The following is a 19,503-nucleotide window of genomic DNA, read 5'->3' on the forward strand; positions in this document are numbered from 1 at the left end:
CTGTTGTATTGATATGCTGTATTTATTTATCAGTTGATTTGGGTTTTCTACTTTTAGTTTATTATGAATAATGTTTCATAGTGTTGAAACGTCATGTACAAGCTTTTGTGTGGACATTGTTTTTTTCTTAGGTATGTAGACATATAGCTAGGAGTGAAATTTCTGGGTCATATGATAATTCTGTGCTTAATCTTTTGAAGGACTGCCACACTGTTTTCCAATTTGGCTGCACCTTCAAAAATTCCACTAGCATTCCACTAATGTATGAAGGTTCCAGTTTTGCCATATCTTTACCAATATAACATATTATCTGCTCTTTGATTATCGTCATTCTAGTGCAAGTGAAGTGGTACTCATTGTAGTTTGGATTTACCTTTTCTTCATCACTAGCTATATTAAGCATCGTTTGTGTGTATTGGCTATTTGTGTATCTTTCTTGGAAAAATAGGTATTTTTAACCTTTGCTCTGTTTTTAATGGCTTTTGGTCTTTTTATTATTTATGAATAGTTAATGCCTATTTTTTAAATGGGGTTTTAACCTTCTTGGCATTGAGTTGTAGGAGTTCTTTATATGTTCAGGATGCAAATTCCTTACCTAATACATGATAGCAAATATTTTCTCCTAGTCTGTGAGTTCACTTTTCTTGATGGTATTGTTTGTAGCACAGAAGTTTTAAATTTTGATGGAAGTTACATTTTTCTATTTTTTTTCTTTTGTCACTGTGCTTTTGGTGTTTTATCTAAGAAACCATTATGAAATACAAATCAAAATTTACTTGTATGTATTCTTGTAAGAGTTTTATAGTTTAAGCTGTTACATTTAGGTTTCTAATAATCCATTTTGAGTTAATATTTGTATATTGTGAGGTAGGTGTCCAGTTTCATTTTTTTATGTGGATATCCAGTTGTTTCAGCACCATTTATTAAAAAGGCTATTCTTTCCCGGTTGAATTGTCTTAGATCCCTTATTGAAAGTCAATTGACCATTCATGTGGGGTTTATTTCTGGACTCTCAATTCCATTCCATTGATATATTTGCCAATGCTGTACCACAGGGGTTCCTAACCCCCAGGTGGCAGACAGGTACCTGTGTGTGGCCTCTTAGGATCCGGGCCGTAGAGCAATAGGTGAGCAGCGGCTGAGCGAGCATTATCGCCTGAGCTCTGCCTCCTCTCAGATCAGCAGTGGCATTAGATTCTGTTAGGAATGTGAACCCTATTGTGAACTGTACATGCAAGGGATCTAGGTTACGTGCACCTTATGGGACTCTAATGATAAATGTAATGTGCTTGAATCATCCTGAAATGATCCCCCTACCCCCATGTGTGGAAAAATTTTCTTCCGTGAAACCAGTCTTTGGTGCCAGAAAGGTTGGGGACTGCTGCTATACCGAATTACTTTACCTTTGAAGTAAGTGTTGAAATTGGGAAGAGTGGGTCTTCCAACTTTTATCCTGTTTCAAGATTTGTTTTGGAAATTTTGGGTTTCTTTTATTTTATTTTATTTTTGAGACAGAGTCTTGCTCTGTCGCCCAGGCTGGAGATCAGTGGCCGGATCTCAGCTCACTGCAAGCTCCGCCTCCCGGGTTTACGCCATTCTCCTGCCTCAGCCTCCCATGTAGCTGGGACTACAGGTGCCCGCCACCTCGCCCGGCTAGTTTTTTGTATTTTTTAGTAGAGACGGGGTTTCACCGTGTTAGCCAGGATGGCCTCGAGCTCCTGACCTCGTGATCCGCCCGTCTCGGCCTCCCAAAGTGCTGGGATTACAGATTTGAGCCACCGCGCCCGGCCAGGTTTCTTTTATTTTTATATAAATTTAGGACCAGCTGTTAGTTTGTGCACAAAGGCATCTGGAATTTTGATAGGGTTGACTTTGAATCTCTTAAGTCAATTTATAGATTGTTGCCATTTTAACAATTTTAAATCTTTGAATCTATGAACATGAAATTTTTTCATTTATTTAAATCTTTTTCATTTTTTTCAGTGTTGTGTCATTTTCAGTGTACAAGTCCTTCTCGTTAAATTTATACGCTAGTATTTTATCGTTTCTTGATAATATTTTAAATGGAATTGTTTTCTTAATTCTGTCTTTAGAATGTCCATTTCTAGTGTATAGAAATAAAATTGACTTTTGTATATTGATCTTGTACTCTGAAACCTTTTTGAATTTGTTTACTAAATTCCAATTGTTATTGTTCATTTTTTTCCCCAGATTTTTTAGGATTTTCTGTATACAAAATCATGTCATCTGCAAATAAAAAGAGTTTCACTTTTCTTTTTCAGTCTGGGTGCCTTTTATTTCTTTTTCTTTTCTGTCTTTATTAGAACCTCTTCTGCAATGTTTTAGAAATGACAAGAGTAGATATCCTTGTCTCATTCTTGACTTTAGGGAAAATGCATTCAGTCTTTCACCATCAAGTATGATATTTGCTGTTGGCTTTTCATAGATGTATTTTGGTAGATTGAGGAGATTCTCTTCTATTCCTAATTTTTAAAAGTGTTTTTATCATGAAAGTCTGTTAGATTTTGTAAAATACTTTTTCTTCCTCTATTAAAATTATTTGTCCTGTATCCTTTTAATATGGTGTTCCATCAAATGATGTGGTTTTTGGATGTTAAATTAACCTTAAATTCCTGGGAAAAGTCTTACTTGGTCATGGCATGTAATCTTTTTTATGTGTTGTTGGAGTCTGTTTGCTAGTATTTTGTTTAGGATTTTTGCATCTATATTCATAAGGTGTATTAGTCTGTAGTTTTTCTTTCTTTTGATGCCTCTGTCTGGTTTTGGTATCAGGGTAATGCTGGCCTCATAGAATGAGTTGTGAAGTGTTCCTTCCATTTTTTTGGAAGAGTTTTTGAAGGATTGGTATTAATTCTTTGAAAGTTTGGAAGAATTCACCAGTGAACCTGTCATGGCCTGGTCTTTTCTTTGTGGTAAGTTTTTTCATTACTAATTCGATCTCTTTACTTGTTTTGGGTCTATTCATATTTTCTTTCATCTTGAGTCAGTTTTAGTATAAATGCTTTGTATCTTTCTAGAAATTTGTCCGTTTCATCAAAGTTATCTAGTTGGTAGCTAATCTAAGTGTTGGCCTACAGTTGTTCATAGTATTGCTGTATATTCCTTTATTCCTTTTACTCCGTAAAGTCAGTAAATAATATCTCTGATTTCATTCCTGATTTTAGTAATTTGAGTCTTCTTCTTCTTTTTTTTTTTTTTGTTCATCATTTTAGCGAAAGATTTGTCAGGTTTATCTTTTTGAAGAAACAGTTTTTGGTTTAATTGATTTTTCTTTGTGGTTTTTATAGTTTCTATTTTCCTTATTTCCACTCTGTGGTTGTCTCTTTTGTAGCCTTCTGCTGGCTTTGGATTTAGTTTCTCTTCTTTTGAGGTTTGTTGAAGTCTGAGGTTATATTACTGATTTGAGATAGTTATTTTTAAAATAGACATTAATAGCTGTAAATCCTCCCCCCAGCACTGCTTTGGTATGTTGTTTTTGCATTTTCATACCTCTTAAATACTTTCTAATTTCTGTTATTCCTTTTTCCATTAGCTATTTTTTAAATGTGCTATTATACTTACACACATTTGTGAATCCCCCAAATTTTCTTCTGTTATTGATTTATAGTTTAATTCTTCTGTTGTTGGAGAACGTATTTTGTATGATTTTAATCTCTTTGACTGTATTGTATCTTGTTTTATGGCTTAGTATATAGACTGTTTTATAGAATATTCTTTAAGTGCTTGAGAAGAATGTGTATTCTGCTCTTGCTTAGTGTAGTGTAGTATAGTGTAGAGTAAATGTCCATTAGGTCTAGTTTGTTTATAGTTTTGTGCAAGTATTCTATTTCCTTTTTAATCTTCAGTCTAGTTCTATTGGTTTTAAAAAATAGGATGATCTTGCAAGTACTTTGAATACAAGTTATCTTACAATTTTCTTTCAAACCAAAGAGCTAAGACTGAGGGACGAGTAATGATGACTAAAATTTCCCTTGTGGTAAATATTTTGTAGTAAATACATACTTCCTTTATAGCTGCTCTTCATGGCTCATCATTGGTCATGCCCATAGATCTTTGCATGTTAGAAGCTTATTTTTACATTTGTGATGTTATAAAAAGACAACCAGAAGATTTAGGTACTTTGTTACTAATCTCTCCAAAAGCAAATTCTCCTACTATGCTTGATATACTGGGTGGGTAATTTTCAATTTAATAGATTCTTCCTTGTGTTTGGAAAGCTACTTTAAAACAAAATTTAAATTTTGTGAAAATGAATATTTTTTTGTTTTTAATTCTTTCGTAGAACGAAAAGGGTCTTGGTCAGAGAGGAGGAATTCTAGTATTGTTGGCAGACGATCACTTGAAAGGACGACAAGTGGAGATGATGCTTGTAACTTGACGAGCTTTCGACCAGCTACTCTCACAGTGACAAACTTTTTTAAGCAGGTATTGTTCTGTCATGTAGGAATTTTGGGGAGATGTTTGTGCATGATTTTTTTTTAGTTTCAGAAAGGTAGTAATTGTACTGTACATGTATGCGAGGGTGATTCCAGGAAACTTAAAAACTTTAAAAATAATAAAAGCAACTGTAAGAATGAGAAATGATTTATATTGTTCCTATTATTTTAGCATTATATTTATTTAAATGTTGAAATGTTGGCCATGACTAATAATGCATCAAAATCCATCTTTCATATTTGTATCCTGTTTTTTTTTTGCCACGGAGTCTCGCTATGTTGCCCAAACTGGATTACAGTGGCACGATCTCAGCTCACTGCAACCTCCGCCCCCCGGGTTCAAGCAGTTCTCCCTGCCTCAGCCTCCTGAGTAGCTGGAATTACAGGTGCCCACCATTCCCAGCTAATTTTTTATTTTTTATTAGAGACAGGGTTATGCCATGTTGGCCAGGCTGGTCTTGAACTCCTGACCTCAGGCGATCCGCCTGCCTTGGCCTCCCTAAGTGCTGGGATTACAGGCGTGAGCCACCATATCCAGCCTGTATCCAGTTTCCAAATTGTTAATAGTGTGACTTTTTTTAAACATTGGTTGTTTATGAATTTTCTTTATGAGAATGAGTCTGTGACCTGCATGTCTTCCCCACAATTTCTGGCCTAAACTACCGTATTCATAATATATGAAATAAAACTTTCAGGCCCTAGTAGTGCATTTTGTACTAAAGTGAGGTCAGGGTTGTTTTTAGAGGTTAATGTATAGATCCAAGATGTTCTCTATCAAAGATGTTTTTACTCTTTGCAAACCTGTTTCCTTCACTTTTAACCATGAATCAAATCTGTGTTTTTCCAGTGCCAGTCATGATTCTTAATGATAATGAAAATCGGCTTAGTAGATAACACCCAGGTTAAAAAAGAAAATAAAACATGAGTAGAATAGAAAAAATAGTGCATTGCATGTAGTAAGGTTAAATATTACTTAAGGGAGTCATTTCCCCCCTCCTCCTTTTGTATGAGCATACACGTGTGTATATGTATATCCTAGATTTTGATGTAAAATGGATTCTGTGTCATGAATTAAGATCAGAAAATTTTGAAAGTCTTTGTTGTAAGTGACTAGGTGACTAGAACCATATAGGAATGGGGAGAAAATTTGTGTTCACGTAACAAACTGGAGTAGTATGTGATTTGGAGTGGATTAAGGGAAAATGCTAATAATTCCTTCAAAATTCCTTTTTCTGAGATGTTATTCTGAGTAAGAAGAGGAAATCCTGGCTTACTGATATCTCATAACTTGAGAGGGCAAGAATCGAGGGTAGACCTCAATTGAATGGAACTCAAATAGACAGGTAGCAATCTACTTGAAGTCCCCTTCACTGTTACATATCAGTAGTATTCACAGGCAGCTGCTCTGAGAAACTCAGGAAAAAAAGCCAGTGATAAATGTCTCAAATGGTATTGGTCTTTTTATTATGGACAGTAATAAAAGAGAGTCTAGAGAAGACTACACTTGCATAAAGTGATAGACCAGATATAGCTATGGAAATGGGGCAGTAGATTTGCTACAGTGACACAACCTTGCAGGTATGTTACTTCCCCCTCTTTCTACTTCTTCAGCTACTATACTACTTCTGCTGGTATTTCCTTCCACAGCTTTCTTTTCATTTCTTTAGCCTGTTATTTATCAATAAATTGGTATTGTAAGCTTAAATCAATAAGCCATCCACCCCCTGTCTATTTATCCAACAAGTATTTTTTGAGCATTCGTCACCATGTTCTGGATGCTGTTTTGAATACTGTTACTATAACTGTGAAGTAGCACAAAATGATTGTGAAAACTTAAAAATAAATGATTGCTGGAAACATGGAGCAGTGGAAAATGTTTACAGTACAGAAACTGTTTAATACAGTTCTGTATTAAAAATTTTTAACCATGAGCATATACTATTTTTGTAAGTATTTTTAAGTAGCTAGAAAATTATGCATCAGGCAAATGCAAATTAAGTTAAAAAAAGAGATTACCATTTTAATTAAGTAGAATTCAAGGCATAGATTTTTCCCTAAATGAGACACAGAAGGCAATTTTTCGTTTTTCATTTATGAGAGATTACTGTCTACAGTAGGGATATAGTAATCATTAGTGTTTACGTACAGATTTAAAATGTGTTGGCCAGGCATGCTGGCTCATGCCCGTAATTCCAGCCCTTTAGGAGGCCAAGGCTGGAGGGTCGCTTGAGCCCAGGAGTTTGAGGCCAGCCTGGGCAACATGGTGAGACCTTGTTTCTATAAAAATGAAAAATATTAGCTGGGCGTATTGGCGCATACCTGTAGTTCCAGCTACTTGGGAGGCTGAGAGGGAAGACTTTCTTGAGCCCAGGAGGTTGAGGCTGCAGTGAGCAATTATAATGCCACTGCATTACAGTCTGGGTGACAAAGTGAGGTCTTGTCTCAAAATAAATAAATAAAATGTGTGAAGTCAAAATTATTAGAAACACATAGATATTTAAAAGCAAAAACCCACACAATAGTTTTGAATACATTTGTTCTATTTGTTGACAGATATGTAAGTTATCTATTTTTTTCAGTGGTACAGGACAATAAACAACTAATGTAGAGGAAATGGGTATCAGCGAGACTGCTCCAGTGAACTAGGCTCAATCACAAGTTTGGAGGTTGGCTGAGATCAGCTAATATAGGCTGACTTCTACTGGGAAGATAGAAATGACTCGACTCTGTGACATGTCTCTCAAATTCTACCCTCATCTTCTAGCAGGCTAGCTTGGTCATGTTCTCATAGCTGTGACAAAAGTTCAAGAGAGAGAGCAAACTAAATTGTGCAAATGTTTTTCAAGCCTCTGTTTGCATCATGTTTGCTTATTGGCAAAGCAAGGCATTTGGCCAAGCCTAGGGAGGGAATTGTGCTTCACTCACCAAAAAGGCATGGAAACAGGGAGTAAAGAATGGAGACCAGTAATATAATTTAAGTACCAAAAGAGAAAATATAATTTAATGGGCGAAATAGAATAATGAAGACTAGAGATAATCTGAATATATTATGAATAAGGACCATTTAAAGATCTATATTAATTTCATGTGTTGGCACCTTGGTCTAAAAAAAAATTTGTATTATTTCTGTATGCACAAGGAAAGAATATACTTTTTCGTCAACTGATGGAACATTTACAATAATTAGTTATATTGGGCCACTGAAGAAACCTTGTAAAGTCAAATTTTCTAACCATAACCCAGTAAAACTAAAAACTTTTAAAGTTATTAATAAAAAACTATAACCACTTAGAAATTAAAAATTATTTTTTCTAAATAATGGGATAAAAGAAGATCAATTCTATATCCTTGTTCAGAATATAATGATGAAAAACGAATGGGTTGTGGCTCAAGGTGAGATAACAGTAATAAAGTAGCCTTAAATATATTCATTACCAAATAAGGTAAAAGAACAATGTATGATATATGCATAAAACAATAAAATGTCAAAGCAGGAAGCTTGGATTAATAAAATCTAAAGACTGACTCTTCAATAAAAGAATAAAAACCCTAGCTATTTTAATTGTAAGAAGAAAAAAAATTAACACTAAACTGAGCATTTGTGTTAATCAGCTATGGGCAATTTGTTTTTTGTTTTTTGGTTTTTTTTTGGTTTTTTTTTGAGGTCTCTTTTCATACTGGTTGAAGTCCTTTTGGAGTTTTCTTTCTGTCCTTAGTATCAGAATAGTTGTGATTTTCCTTAACAGTAGTTTTTTTCTCCTCCTTCTCCCCTTCCCTCCCTTATCTAATTCCTCCCACCCTCTTCTTCCTCTCTCTTCCTCCTTTCTTCCTCCTTCTTCTTCACCTTAGCCAGTGCTGCAGATTTTGCATTGGAGAAATTTGTGATATAAAGTTGAAAACACAAATATGAACTCAAGAGTAATGTATTTATGAGACTCGAGTATTTTTATATTAGTTTGCTTTTTGATTCTGTTTTATGTCTGTATTCTTATTTTGCTCTTCTCCTTTTCATCTATCTCTAACTTGTATTTGTTTTCTATATTTGAGAGTATTTTGTAATACTTTATAAGCATGGATAATGGAATATAGATAAGAAAAAAGATAATGGTATTATTAAATCTTAGTAAAATTTGAAAGCATAAAAAAGGAAATAAACTGATATATTTATAATCATAATTATTTTAATTTTATTTTTAATTCTGACTACATTGTAGGCATAAGGGTATGCTTACTAACAAACTATAAATTTATTTTTCATCTACTCTCTCTCTCTCTCTCTCTCTCTATATATATATTTTTCTGAGACAGAGTCTTGCTCCATCACCCCAGCTAGAGTGCAGTGACACGATCTTAGCTTACTGCAGTCTCTGTCTCCTGGGTTCAAGTGATTGTCCTGCCTCAGCCTCCCATGTAGCTGGAACTACAGACACGTGCCACCATGCCTGGCTAATTGTTTTTGTATTTTTAGTAGAGATGGAGTTTTACCATGTTGACCAGGCTGGTTTCGAACTCCTGACCTCAGATGATCTGCCTGCCTCGGCCTCCCAAAGTGCTAGGATTACAGATGTGAGCCACTGTGCCCAGTTATATTTGTTTTATCAAATACTTTTTCCTCTATCATTGACATCAGGAAGGAGACCGCTTAAGTGATGAAGATCTCTACAAATTCCTTGCTGATATGAGAAGGCCATCTTCTGTCTTACGGCGACTAAGACCTATTACAGGTATTTTTAAATGTTGAGTAGAAATGATTCCAGCTATTCTTATCACTAGTATGTTGTATTGCTTATAATTATGTATTCTTTTTTTTTTTTTAATTTATCTGGCTCAGACATTTTTCTATGCTCAATGCCTGTCAGTCTTCTTCACTTTATTAACTATCGTGTGATCTGACAGTTTGGATGCAGGATTCAACATCTTTGGTACTTTGAGTACAGTAGTCCCCACTTACCTGTTGTTTCACTTTCTTTAGTTTCAGTTACCTGTAGTCAACCACAGTGTGAAAATATTAAGGTATTTGGAGAGAGGGAGAGAGAGAAAGAGACCACATTCATATAACATTTATTATAGTATATGGTTATAATTGCTGTGTTTTATTATGAGTTAGGGTTATTAATCTCTTACTTTGCCTAATTTATAAATGTAACTTTATTGTAGGCATGTATGTATAGGGAAAACAGTATCTATAAGGTTGGGTACTCTCTGCAGTTTCAGGCATCCACTGGGGGTTGGATCTTAAAATATATCCCCAGCAGGTAGTGGGGGGGAATTACTGTACTAAAGTGAGTGTGATTAATAATATCATGGCTTAAAATTACTTTCTAGAATGGTAATAGAATGGTAAATATTTTAAAAATAGATTTATATTGTGGTTGGAGCAAACCATTCCAGAGTAAAAATGTCTTGAAGTTTGCTAACTCAAAACTAAGTCATTTAACCTTTGAAATGACTTAGCTTGTTTGTATGCCAGATCCCTGTTTTTTTTTTTTTCTATTTTTGCTTCTTCCTTCCTTCATTCCCATTCATTTATTTAATAAGCATTTATTATTTTACATGCATTTATGTCTGATTCAGTAATTTTTAAGTTTGAGACTTTGGAAAATGAAATGATTTAGAGGTGTGAGATGATAATAATAGAAATTTGGTTTCTGTAATATTCTTCCCAGACTTCTTGCAAAAATAGGGTCTAAGTCCTTTCAAAAACATGTTTAACATGGAGTTTTAAAATTTTGTTTACATTGTTTTTTAATATATAATTTGCAGCTCAGCTCAAGATAGACATTTCTCCCGCACCTGAAAATCCCCATTATTGCCTAACTCCGGAGCTGCTTCAAGTGAAACTTTACCCTGACAGTAGAGTTAGACCTACCAGAGAAATCTTAGAGTTTCCTGCAAGGGATGTTTATGTTCCAAACACTACTTACAGGTAAGAGATTTTAATTTGGAGAATTCTGATAGAAGATACTGTATATTCTAAAATATTAAAGTATAACAAAAATAAAACTCTCCAAAAATCTTAAGTAGTTTTGTTACTTAACTCTATCTCTTACTGCACAATTTTATTAGTAGTTTTCACGTATTAAGGCTTTCTGTCAGGTATAATGTTAATTACCTTACATGCTTTATCTTTTTTAGTCTTATTTAATCCTCATTATTTGAGGTGAATTTTAGCTTTATTTTAGAGGCGAGTAAACCGAGGATTAGAAAGGTTAAACATTTTGCTGAGCATCACGCCTTAGCGTGGTGATGATGGGATTTGATTCCTGGGCTCTTAGGTTAAAACATTTGAACTCCTAATTACTGTGTTTTCTCAAATGTTTTTAGTAGCAGAATCTAGCATTACACAAGAATCAAATTTATGTGCCTGCATTATGTTCTTTTTTTTTTTTTTTTTTCCTGAGACAGAGTCTTGCTCTGTCGCCCAGGCTGGAGTGCAGTGGTGTGATCTCAGCTCACTGCAAGCTCTGCCTCCCGAGTTCACGCCATTCTCCTGCCTCAGCCTCCTGAGTAGCTGGGACTACAGGCGCCCGCAACTGCGCCCGCAACCACGCCCGGCTAATTTTTTGTATTTTTAGTAGAGACGGAGTTTCACCGTGTTAGCCAGGATGGTCTCGATCTCCTGACCTCGTGATCCGCCCGCCTCAGCCTCCCAAAGTGCTGGGATTATAGGCGTGAGCCACCGTGCCCGGCCTGCATTATGTTCTAATCAATCAACAATATTTGTTGAGTATATACTATCTAGAGAATACTTGACATGAAGTTGTCAGATATAACTTTTCAGGCTGAACATTAGGTAACTCTGGGCGTGCCATTTGCATGTACTCCTTATGAATGATATACCCTTTGCTTGTGAGTGCTGAGACCAGAATTTGACATGTCTGTTGGGATATTCAACAGGGCAGCTCAGGTGTAAGATTCTAAAACAGAATTTTAGATTTCATCCTAGACTTCGCGATCCTGGTATATTTTTACCACCATTTACTGAGTTCCTGAGGACAAAATTTTTGGAATTATTATGATTTCTTTCCTTTCCTTACCCCTCACATTTATTTAGCCAACAAGTTACATAGGCTCTATGTTCAAAATATATCCTGGTCTGTACTGCTTACTGCTTCCACCTTTTAAAACTTCTAGTCTGTCACCATCTAGATCAGCACTGCCAAACAAATATAATGGGAACCACATTTGCAATTTAAAATTTTGTAATTGCTACTTTAAAAAAAGAAACAGATAAAGTTAATTTTAATCATATATGTCATCTAAACCAGTGTATCTAAAGTAGTATCATTTCAACATGTAATAAATGTTAAGAATTATTGAGATATTTTACTTCTTTTCTCTTCTGCTAACTTCAAAATCTGGTGTGTATTTTATACTTAAAACACATTTCAATTCAGATGAGCCACATTTCAAGTGCTTAATAACCTGAGGCTAAAGGCTACAATATTGGACAGCCTCTGATCTCGAATTTTGCTATCCTTCTAATTTGGCTATCTTATTTCTACTTCTGTCTCAGTCACTTCTCAATATTACAGCCAGCCAGATAATTCTTTGAAAATTGTAAATCAAATCATTCATTCCTTTGTCTGAAATCTTCCAGTGTTTCTATTACAAGCAGAAAAAGAATGAATTTTTTCTAATAGTCTATAAGACACTGCATGATTTGGCTCCTTTTCTATGTGTTAGCGCTAAAACTCTCTGTAAAACTTCTTATAGTACAGTGAAATACATCAATAATCAACTATTTCCTCCCTTGCAGAGGAAGTTTTGTAGACTTTTTAGGCTTACTGTACAATTGTCATCTTAGAGCCTATTTACTATTATCCTGGAAATTTTCTTTGCTTTTTTTTTTTTTTTTTTTTTTGCAATAGAGTCCTTATTTTTCATATATTTTCCTTAGTTTACTCATTTCACTGAAAGGCTTTTGTATCTTTTGTATCTTTTTTTTTTTTTGAGACGGAGTCTCGCTCTGTCACCCAGGCTGGAGTGCAGTGGCGGGATCTCGGCTCACTGCAAGCTCCGCCTCTCGGGTTCATGCCATTCTCCTGCCTCAGCCTCCCGAGTAGCTGGGACTACAGGTGCCTGCCACCTCGCCCGTCTAGTTTTTTTTTTTTTTTTGTATTTTTTAGTAGAGACGGGGTTTCACCATGTTAGCCAGGATGGTCTCGATCTCCTGACCTCATGATCCGCCCGTCTTGGCCTCCCAAAGTGCTGGGATTACAGGCTTGAGCCACCACGCCCGGCCGATTTGTATCTTTCTTAAGTAGGATGTATGGGAGGTAAATTTTCTTTTATGTCTGACGTTATCTTTATTTTACCTTTACTCTCAAATTACTAGTTTTGCCGGGTATAAAATTATAAATTCTATGTCATTTTCTATCATAATTTTGAAAATATAACTACTGTCTTCTGGCTTTAAGTAGTGCCCTTGAGTAGTCCAATATTATACTGATTGCTAATGTTTTGTGTCTTATTTTTCCCTAAGACTTTTTGAATTACTTTCTTTATCATTGGTGTTCTGCGATTTCATATTGACATATTGATATGATGACATTTATTTAGTGCTTTATAGAATACAATTTCATTTAAATTAGTTTATTCAGTCTCATAGAAATCTTATACATTATGTAATTCTGGCAGTATTATTATCTCCACTTCTACACTGACAGAAGGCTGAATTAAGAGACTTATTTGGACTTGAACCCAAACCTTCTTATTTCATTTTCTGTGTTCTTCATCCTTTGGTATGGTAGGACATCTAGCATTCATAATTATATGTAATTTGAATAAAAATAAAATTTCTTACTGGTAGAGAATTGTTTGCTATTTTTTTATTAAAACTAACCAGAACACCTTTATCTTACATTAGCCTCAAAATCTACACCATTATTTATATTTGCTTAATATTTTTTAATGTCTTACAATTGATGTAAGTGAAACACTTGATATAAATGGATTCTAGGGTATCCTGTCTGTGAATTAATGGAAAATAGGGCCAATATAGATAATTTAGACATGTTACAGAACTTGAATGGGAATCGAGTAGCGCACTCATACCAAGTGAGAAGATACGTTGCCAAATAAGGTAGCACCTTGTTTTCTCTTAAGGATGTATCCAGTTTTAATGTAACATCCTCTTCTGGAGGAGATAAAAAGTTCATACATTGAATGATTTAAGGGGATTTTATAAATTATAAGTTAGTATGGTTTTGCTTTTTGAGTTTAATGGAAATTATGTAAACATGTATTAATGCTTGTTTAAGATCATTTGTTTATTTGGGTTTGCTTTTGGTTTTTAGGGTGGAATGCTTTATCACTTGAAGTGGTTATTATTAGTAAGGCTAACTGATAGTCCAAAAACTATAATTAGTTTCTATTCTGGGAGTTAAATTTTTCAAGTATAAAAATGAATTATAGCATATTAATTTGAGAATGATGTTGAGAGATCATTTAATGTATCTCAGTGCCTTTAGTTTGGACTGTATCTAAACATTCTGTTAATTACAGAGTTAATACTCATTCCAGACATTATTAGGAAAAATAATATTGTAGGCAAGAAGCTTTTAAAAAAGGATTCATTAAATGTTTATAGAATAGCCATTTTTCTCTCATGAGTGAGCAGTTTATTTCCGGAGAGTAATAGAACTTGCTAAGCTCATCATAAACATTAGAGTTACGCCTATTTAACATTTATTGAACATGAATACTGATTTAGGCTTTAATTTTTTCATCAAAATGAATTGATTTCAAATTAGGGTCTTACATAACCTTATTCCTCCTTATGTACAGTTTATAAGGAACTTATATAAAATGCTTTAATCTGTTAACAGCCATTGATGAAATGTGATATAGAATGTCAAGGGTACTAAGTTTCTTAGTGTATGGAAATGATCCTAGTGCTCTCTGTTAGTGGCATGTACCAGTGAGAGCTGTTGGAGCAAAAAGGATGCATTATTTTGTTTAAGAAAGAGATTAATAATTTTCTACTATAAGAGTGTCCTCAGCGAAGTAGAGAAAATTAGATACAACATGAAAATTCAGAAGTAGAATTGTGATTACTATACTTTGTTGACTTTTTTCCTGTTGTTACTTTTTTTGCCAAATAGTTTCTTTAAAAAAAATGATTATAAAGTTGACTGTTCCCTTTTAAAAATAATCGATCTCCAAATTACATAAAGAAATAATTTTTGTGTTACTTGAAATGGTATGACTATATGTGTAGCTTATGAAAAATTGGGAGATGGGCTCTTGTAACCAATTTTTTGTAACCATGTTTCATTTTTAAGAATTACGATAAGTTCTCACTTAAAATTGTTAATAGGTTCTTGGAAACTAAGATATTAAGCTAAATGACATGTGACAAAACCATTTTTTTTCTCATCAATGTTACAACAAAACAATGCTGAACAAAATGATATTCAAAAATCTGCTGCACATGGTCCTTAAAGTCCTTCTCTTAAAGTCACAGTTTCCAAGAACATTATCCAGTGTCACAGTATGTATGATATTAAGTGAGGACTTACTGTATTTAAAACTGAGGAATGATTTTTCCTTCCTTTAACATGGGTATAATAAAGGTACCTATATCTTAGAAATCTATGAGGATTAAATACATGTAAAGTACATGGCACAAAGTAATGCAGTACATATTAAATGCTCAATGGAAGTTGTTATTGTTTTTGGCTTGATTAGATTACATTTACTCATGCACTATACAACTTGAGAGAGATTGGTTTGAAAAGCATGAGGGTACTAGGCATTTGGGATATAATTGGATAAGAGAATTATTTTTAAAGGGAAGTTATCAGAGTCAATATTGCCCTGCTTTATATTATTACTTAAACCATCAATGTCCATGGGACCTTAAAACCAAATCATTAGAGGTTGTTTACTCTATTTGATGTTGTTAGAAAAACTTGGTCTCATGGACAGCTTATATGTTTAGGAACTGATAGTTTATTTTTTTAAAAAACCTTTAGCGTATCTAGAAAACCTAGCATAGATAGAAATAGTTTTGGATTGACAAAGAGGGATGTATGACAACCTCAGCAGCTAACAGCTAATATACAAATATCATCAACAATTTACAGACATTTCCATAAATATTTGCTAACTGAATGGTTGTGCTGGATCATGGTAATGATAATCTTTTAGTTCATTTGGATTCTTTTTGCCTTCTCAGGAATGTTTTAGGATAAGCCATAATTTCTGATAATACATACCAGTGGTCACTATACAAATATTTGTGTACACATTTTCCCAGTGAATAATGTTTAAAAAAGGAAGATAAAGTTGACACTAGGGCTCCTTTTAGTTTATATATGGCCATTATCTTATTAACTCTGATAGCAGCCTGCACAGAACCAATATGGTTATCCCTATTTTATAGATGACAAAGCTGAAGTTCCAGAGGGTTCAAATTTATATCTGAAAAAACTAGGAATTTAAGCATTGTTCATGTGTGTTTTAAGAAAATATTTGCATATTGTATTTAGTTTTAGTAAGAAACTTGAGAGGATTGTAAAGGGTCTCATAGGGAAAAAATAAAAAACTGTCTGAATACAGGGGGAATGAATGGACATCATTGAAGCATTTGACTGAGTTGAGAAATCATAGGAAAGACAGCTGTATTCTGAAAGTGACACATTTCCTATACACCTTTCACTTCTCATTTTTATGTTCATTATCAGACAATTCAGAGAAAGCTGTCTAAAGGAGTATATATTAGTTTAATTTACTTTTATTATGTATACTTTAAAAAATGTTCTTTTGAAGATATTGAGTCTTCTTAAAGACTTAAATCTGTTATTTAAGTTATACCTGAAGTTAGAGATTTTCACCTTTAAATAACAAACTCTGTCGTTCCCCGTGCCTCCCTACCCCCACACACAGCTGGACAAATTTATTTGCATAGGGTTAACTGAAGAGGGACCTGATCTTTTCAAATTCTCTATAGGGGTAAATGAAGATACACAAATATATGGTAGTTTCTAACAATCAGAAAATGAATGACATGTTTCTTACTGCACCATACAAGTGGGGTTTACATCAAATTCTTGCTTTATCAAGGAAGTACTTACCCTGTCACAGTATTTTAGAAGAAGTACTAGTGTAATTGTTAACATTAAGTAAACCAAATAAAGATCTTTCTCAATGGTGAAAAAAATCTTTTATTGGATATTTGAAATCATCTGAAAGTTAGGTAATAGATTGTATGCAACGTTACTTGTGTTCCAAATTGTTACTTGATCACCACTGTTGTATTTGAGTTGTAATAGATCAAGGTACATTAATTGAGCAAATGCTTATGTATTTTACTGACATTCAGTTTTTAAGAGATACATCCACAGAACACATGGTATTCTTGGCAGGATTGTTAGAGTTAGCGGCTTTTCCAATAATGGCCTTAGTTGTAATCACCTGTTGAATGTATGTTTTTCTACTTAGTATTTTTGAAAGACTGTATCTAGCAAACATGGTGTTACTAAGAATATAAGAATAAATACAGTGGTTCAGACCTGGTAACTATCAGGGTGAGAAACAAAAGGATTTTGGTCTGTTAGGAATATGCCCATATATCTCTTAATAAATTTTAGTAAATCTATTTTCTGTGATCTAATCTGAATATAGTTTTAAACTTCTATTATGGAAAATTACAAAAGTAAAGAGAGCAAATTAGTACACCTACACCTAAAATTAATACACCTAAAAGTAAAGAGAACAGATTAATTTTTTTTAAATTTTATTTTACTTTAAGTTCAGGGATACAAGTGCAGAATGTGCAGGTTTGTTACATGGGTATACGTGTGCCATGGTGGTTTGCTGTACCTGTACCTATCAATCCATCATCTAGGTTTTAAGCCCCACATGTATTAGCTATTTGTCCTGATGTTCTCCCTCCCCTCCCCTCCCCTCGCCCCCAACCCCCTGACTGGCCCCAGTCTGTGTTGTTCCTTTGCTTTGTCCATGTATTCTCGTTACAGAACGGGTTAATTAACTTGCATTGTCATTTTTGTTTTATCTGTTGCTTGTCTTGTCTTTTGTTTTGTTGGTAATATTTTTGAAGCAAAGCCTAGACATCATATCATTTCACTTGAAAATCCTTCAGTATGTATCTCTAACAGATAAGGACTTTTTTTGTGTTTGTGCTGGAATACAGTGGCGTGATCTTGACTCACTGCAACATCTGCCTCCCAGGATCAAGCGATTTTCCTGCCTCAGCCTCCCAAGTAGCTGGGACTGCAGGTGCAAGCCACCACACCCAGCTAATTTTTTTTTTTTTTTTTTAAGTAGAGATAGGATTTCACTATGTTGGCCAGGCTGGTCATGAACTCCTGACCTCAGGTGATCTGCCCGCCTCGGCCTACCAAAGTGCTGGGATTACAGGTGTGAATCACCATGCCCGTCCAGATAAGGACTTTTAAAAGTCAACCTCAATAACAAATGAAATGTTTTATGATCTCTTTAGAATTTCACTATCATTAGTTTATCTTGAGTAGTTGAATAAGCTTATTAAATACTGATTAAATTTTTTTCCCTAAAATATTGTTTCAAGGAAGAGCTTGGCCAGTCAGAATATGTGTATTATTGATGGTATGACATGAGAGCAATGTAATTCATGTTTCTTAAACTAGGTTATTACATGATAGTAGGTCCTTTGAACATGGGCTGCTAATTTTTTTGTGTGTACCATAGTACCTCGTGGTTGTCTTGTAAATCCTGGGATACCCTTTTTTGGAATATAGATTGAACATCCCAAATCTGAAAATCCAAAATCTTAAATGCTCCAAAATCCAAAACGTTTCAAGTACCCATATCATACTCAAAGAAGATCTCATTGAAGCATTTTGGATTTTCAGATTTGAGGTGGCTCAACCGTGAGTATAATGAAAATATTCCAAAATCCAAAACAAATATGAAATTTGGAAGACTTCTGGTCTTAAGGATTTTGAATAAGGGATACTCAATCTGTAATGTTTAAATGTTTTTTAAATGCATAAAATATATAGAATAACAAAGGAAATCAGTTACATTGAATTAAAATTATCAAAATATTAAAGTTGTGATATATGTGTTTATTAATGAATTAAATAACATGATCGGGCTTCAGGTTCAAAAACTATTGTATTTTCTAAATAGTAATAAGCATCAGCAATATTTTGAGATGTCTGTAATAGTGATATAAAAATATGTATGTTTCGTATTAGTTCAACCATTGTGGAAGACAGTGTGGCGATTCCTCAAGGAACTAGAACTAGAAATACCATTTGACCCAGTCATCCCATTACTGGGTATATACTCAAAGGATTGTAAATCATTCTACTATGAAGACACATGCACACATATGTTTATTGCAGCACTATTCACAATAGCAAAGACTTGGAACCAACCCAAATGCCCATCAATGATAGACTGGATAAAGAAAATATGGCACATATACACTATGGAATACTATGCAGCCATAAAAAAGGATGAGTTCATGTCCTTTGCAGGGACATGGATGAAGCTGGAAACCATCGTTCTCAGCAAATTAACACAGGAACAGAAAACCAAACACGACCTGTTCGCATAAGTGGGAGCTGAACAATGAGAACACATGTACACAGGGAGGGGAATGTCACACACTGGGACCTGTCGGGGTGGGATTAGGTGAGGGATAGCATTAGGAGAAATACTTAATGTAGATGATAGGTTGATGGGTGCAGCAAACCACCATAGCACGTGTATACCTATGTAATAAAACTGCATGTTCTGCACATGTATCCCAGAACTTAAAGTATAATAATAATAATAATACTGCTGTGGTTGGTTTACTACATTCATAATTTAAGGAAGTATAAATTTCAGCTGAACGTTACTGAAAATTCAGGAACTTTTCTATTCAAGTGTATGGTCATCTGCTTTAGAAAGTATTGGTTTTTGGTTTTTTTTTAGAGTTTGTAGATGGCTCAAGCTACTGCCACATACTCTGCTATTTTGGTTTTGTCCTTGTTATACCACTCTGACTTTTATTCTATCTAATTGGTCCTAGTTTATTTTAACTATA

The 19,503-nt window shown here is 34.3% G+C and overlaps 1 protein-coding gene across 16 annotated transcripts in view; it reads left to right on the plus strand.

Moving 5' to 3' along the window:
* Positions 1 to 19,503, plus strand: part of LOC105495176 (dedicator of cytokinesis 7) — a 234,095-nt gene that overhangs the window by 56,099 nt on the left and 158,493 nt on the right. For 15 of the 16 annotated variants that reach the window (XM_071092128.1, XM_024797039.2, XM_024797040.2 and 12 more), the window contains exons 12-14: positions 4,304 to 4,446; positions 9,088 to 9,181; positions 10,221 to 10,383. In XM_071092128.1, coding sequence (XP_070948229.1) covers positions 4,304 to 4,446; positions 9,088 to 9,181; positions 10,221 to 10,383 — 400 coding nt within the window. Of the gene's footprint in view, positions 1 to 2,779; positions 2,934 to 4,303; positions 4,447 to 9,087; positions 9,182 to 10,220; positions 10,384 to 19,503 lie in introns of those variants that run through there. The other variant, XM_071092127.1, reaches the window with a different exon arrangement.

Source organism: Macaca nemestrina, chromosome 1, assembly GCF_043159975.1.
Source record: "Macaca nemestrina isolate mMacNem1 chromosome 1, mMacNem.hap1, whole genome shotgun sequence".
Lineage (NCBI taxonomy): Eukaryota > Metazoa > Chordata > Mammalia > Primates > Cercopithecidae > Macaca > Macaca nemestrina.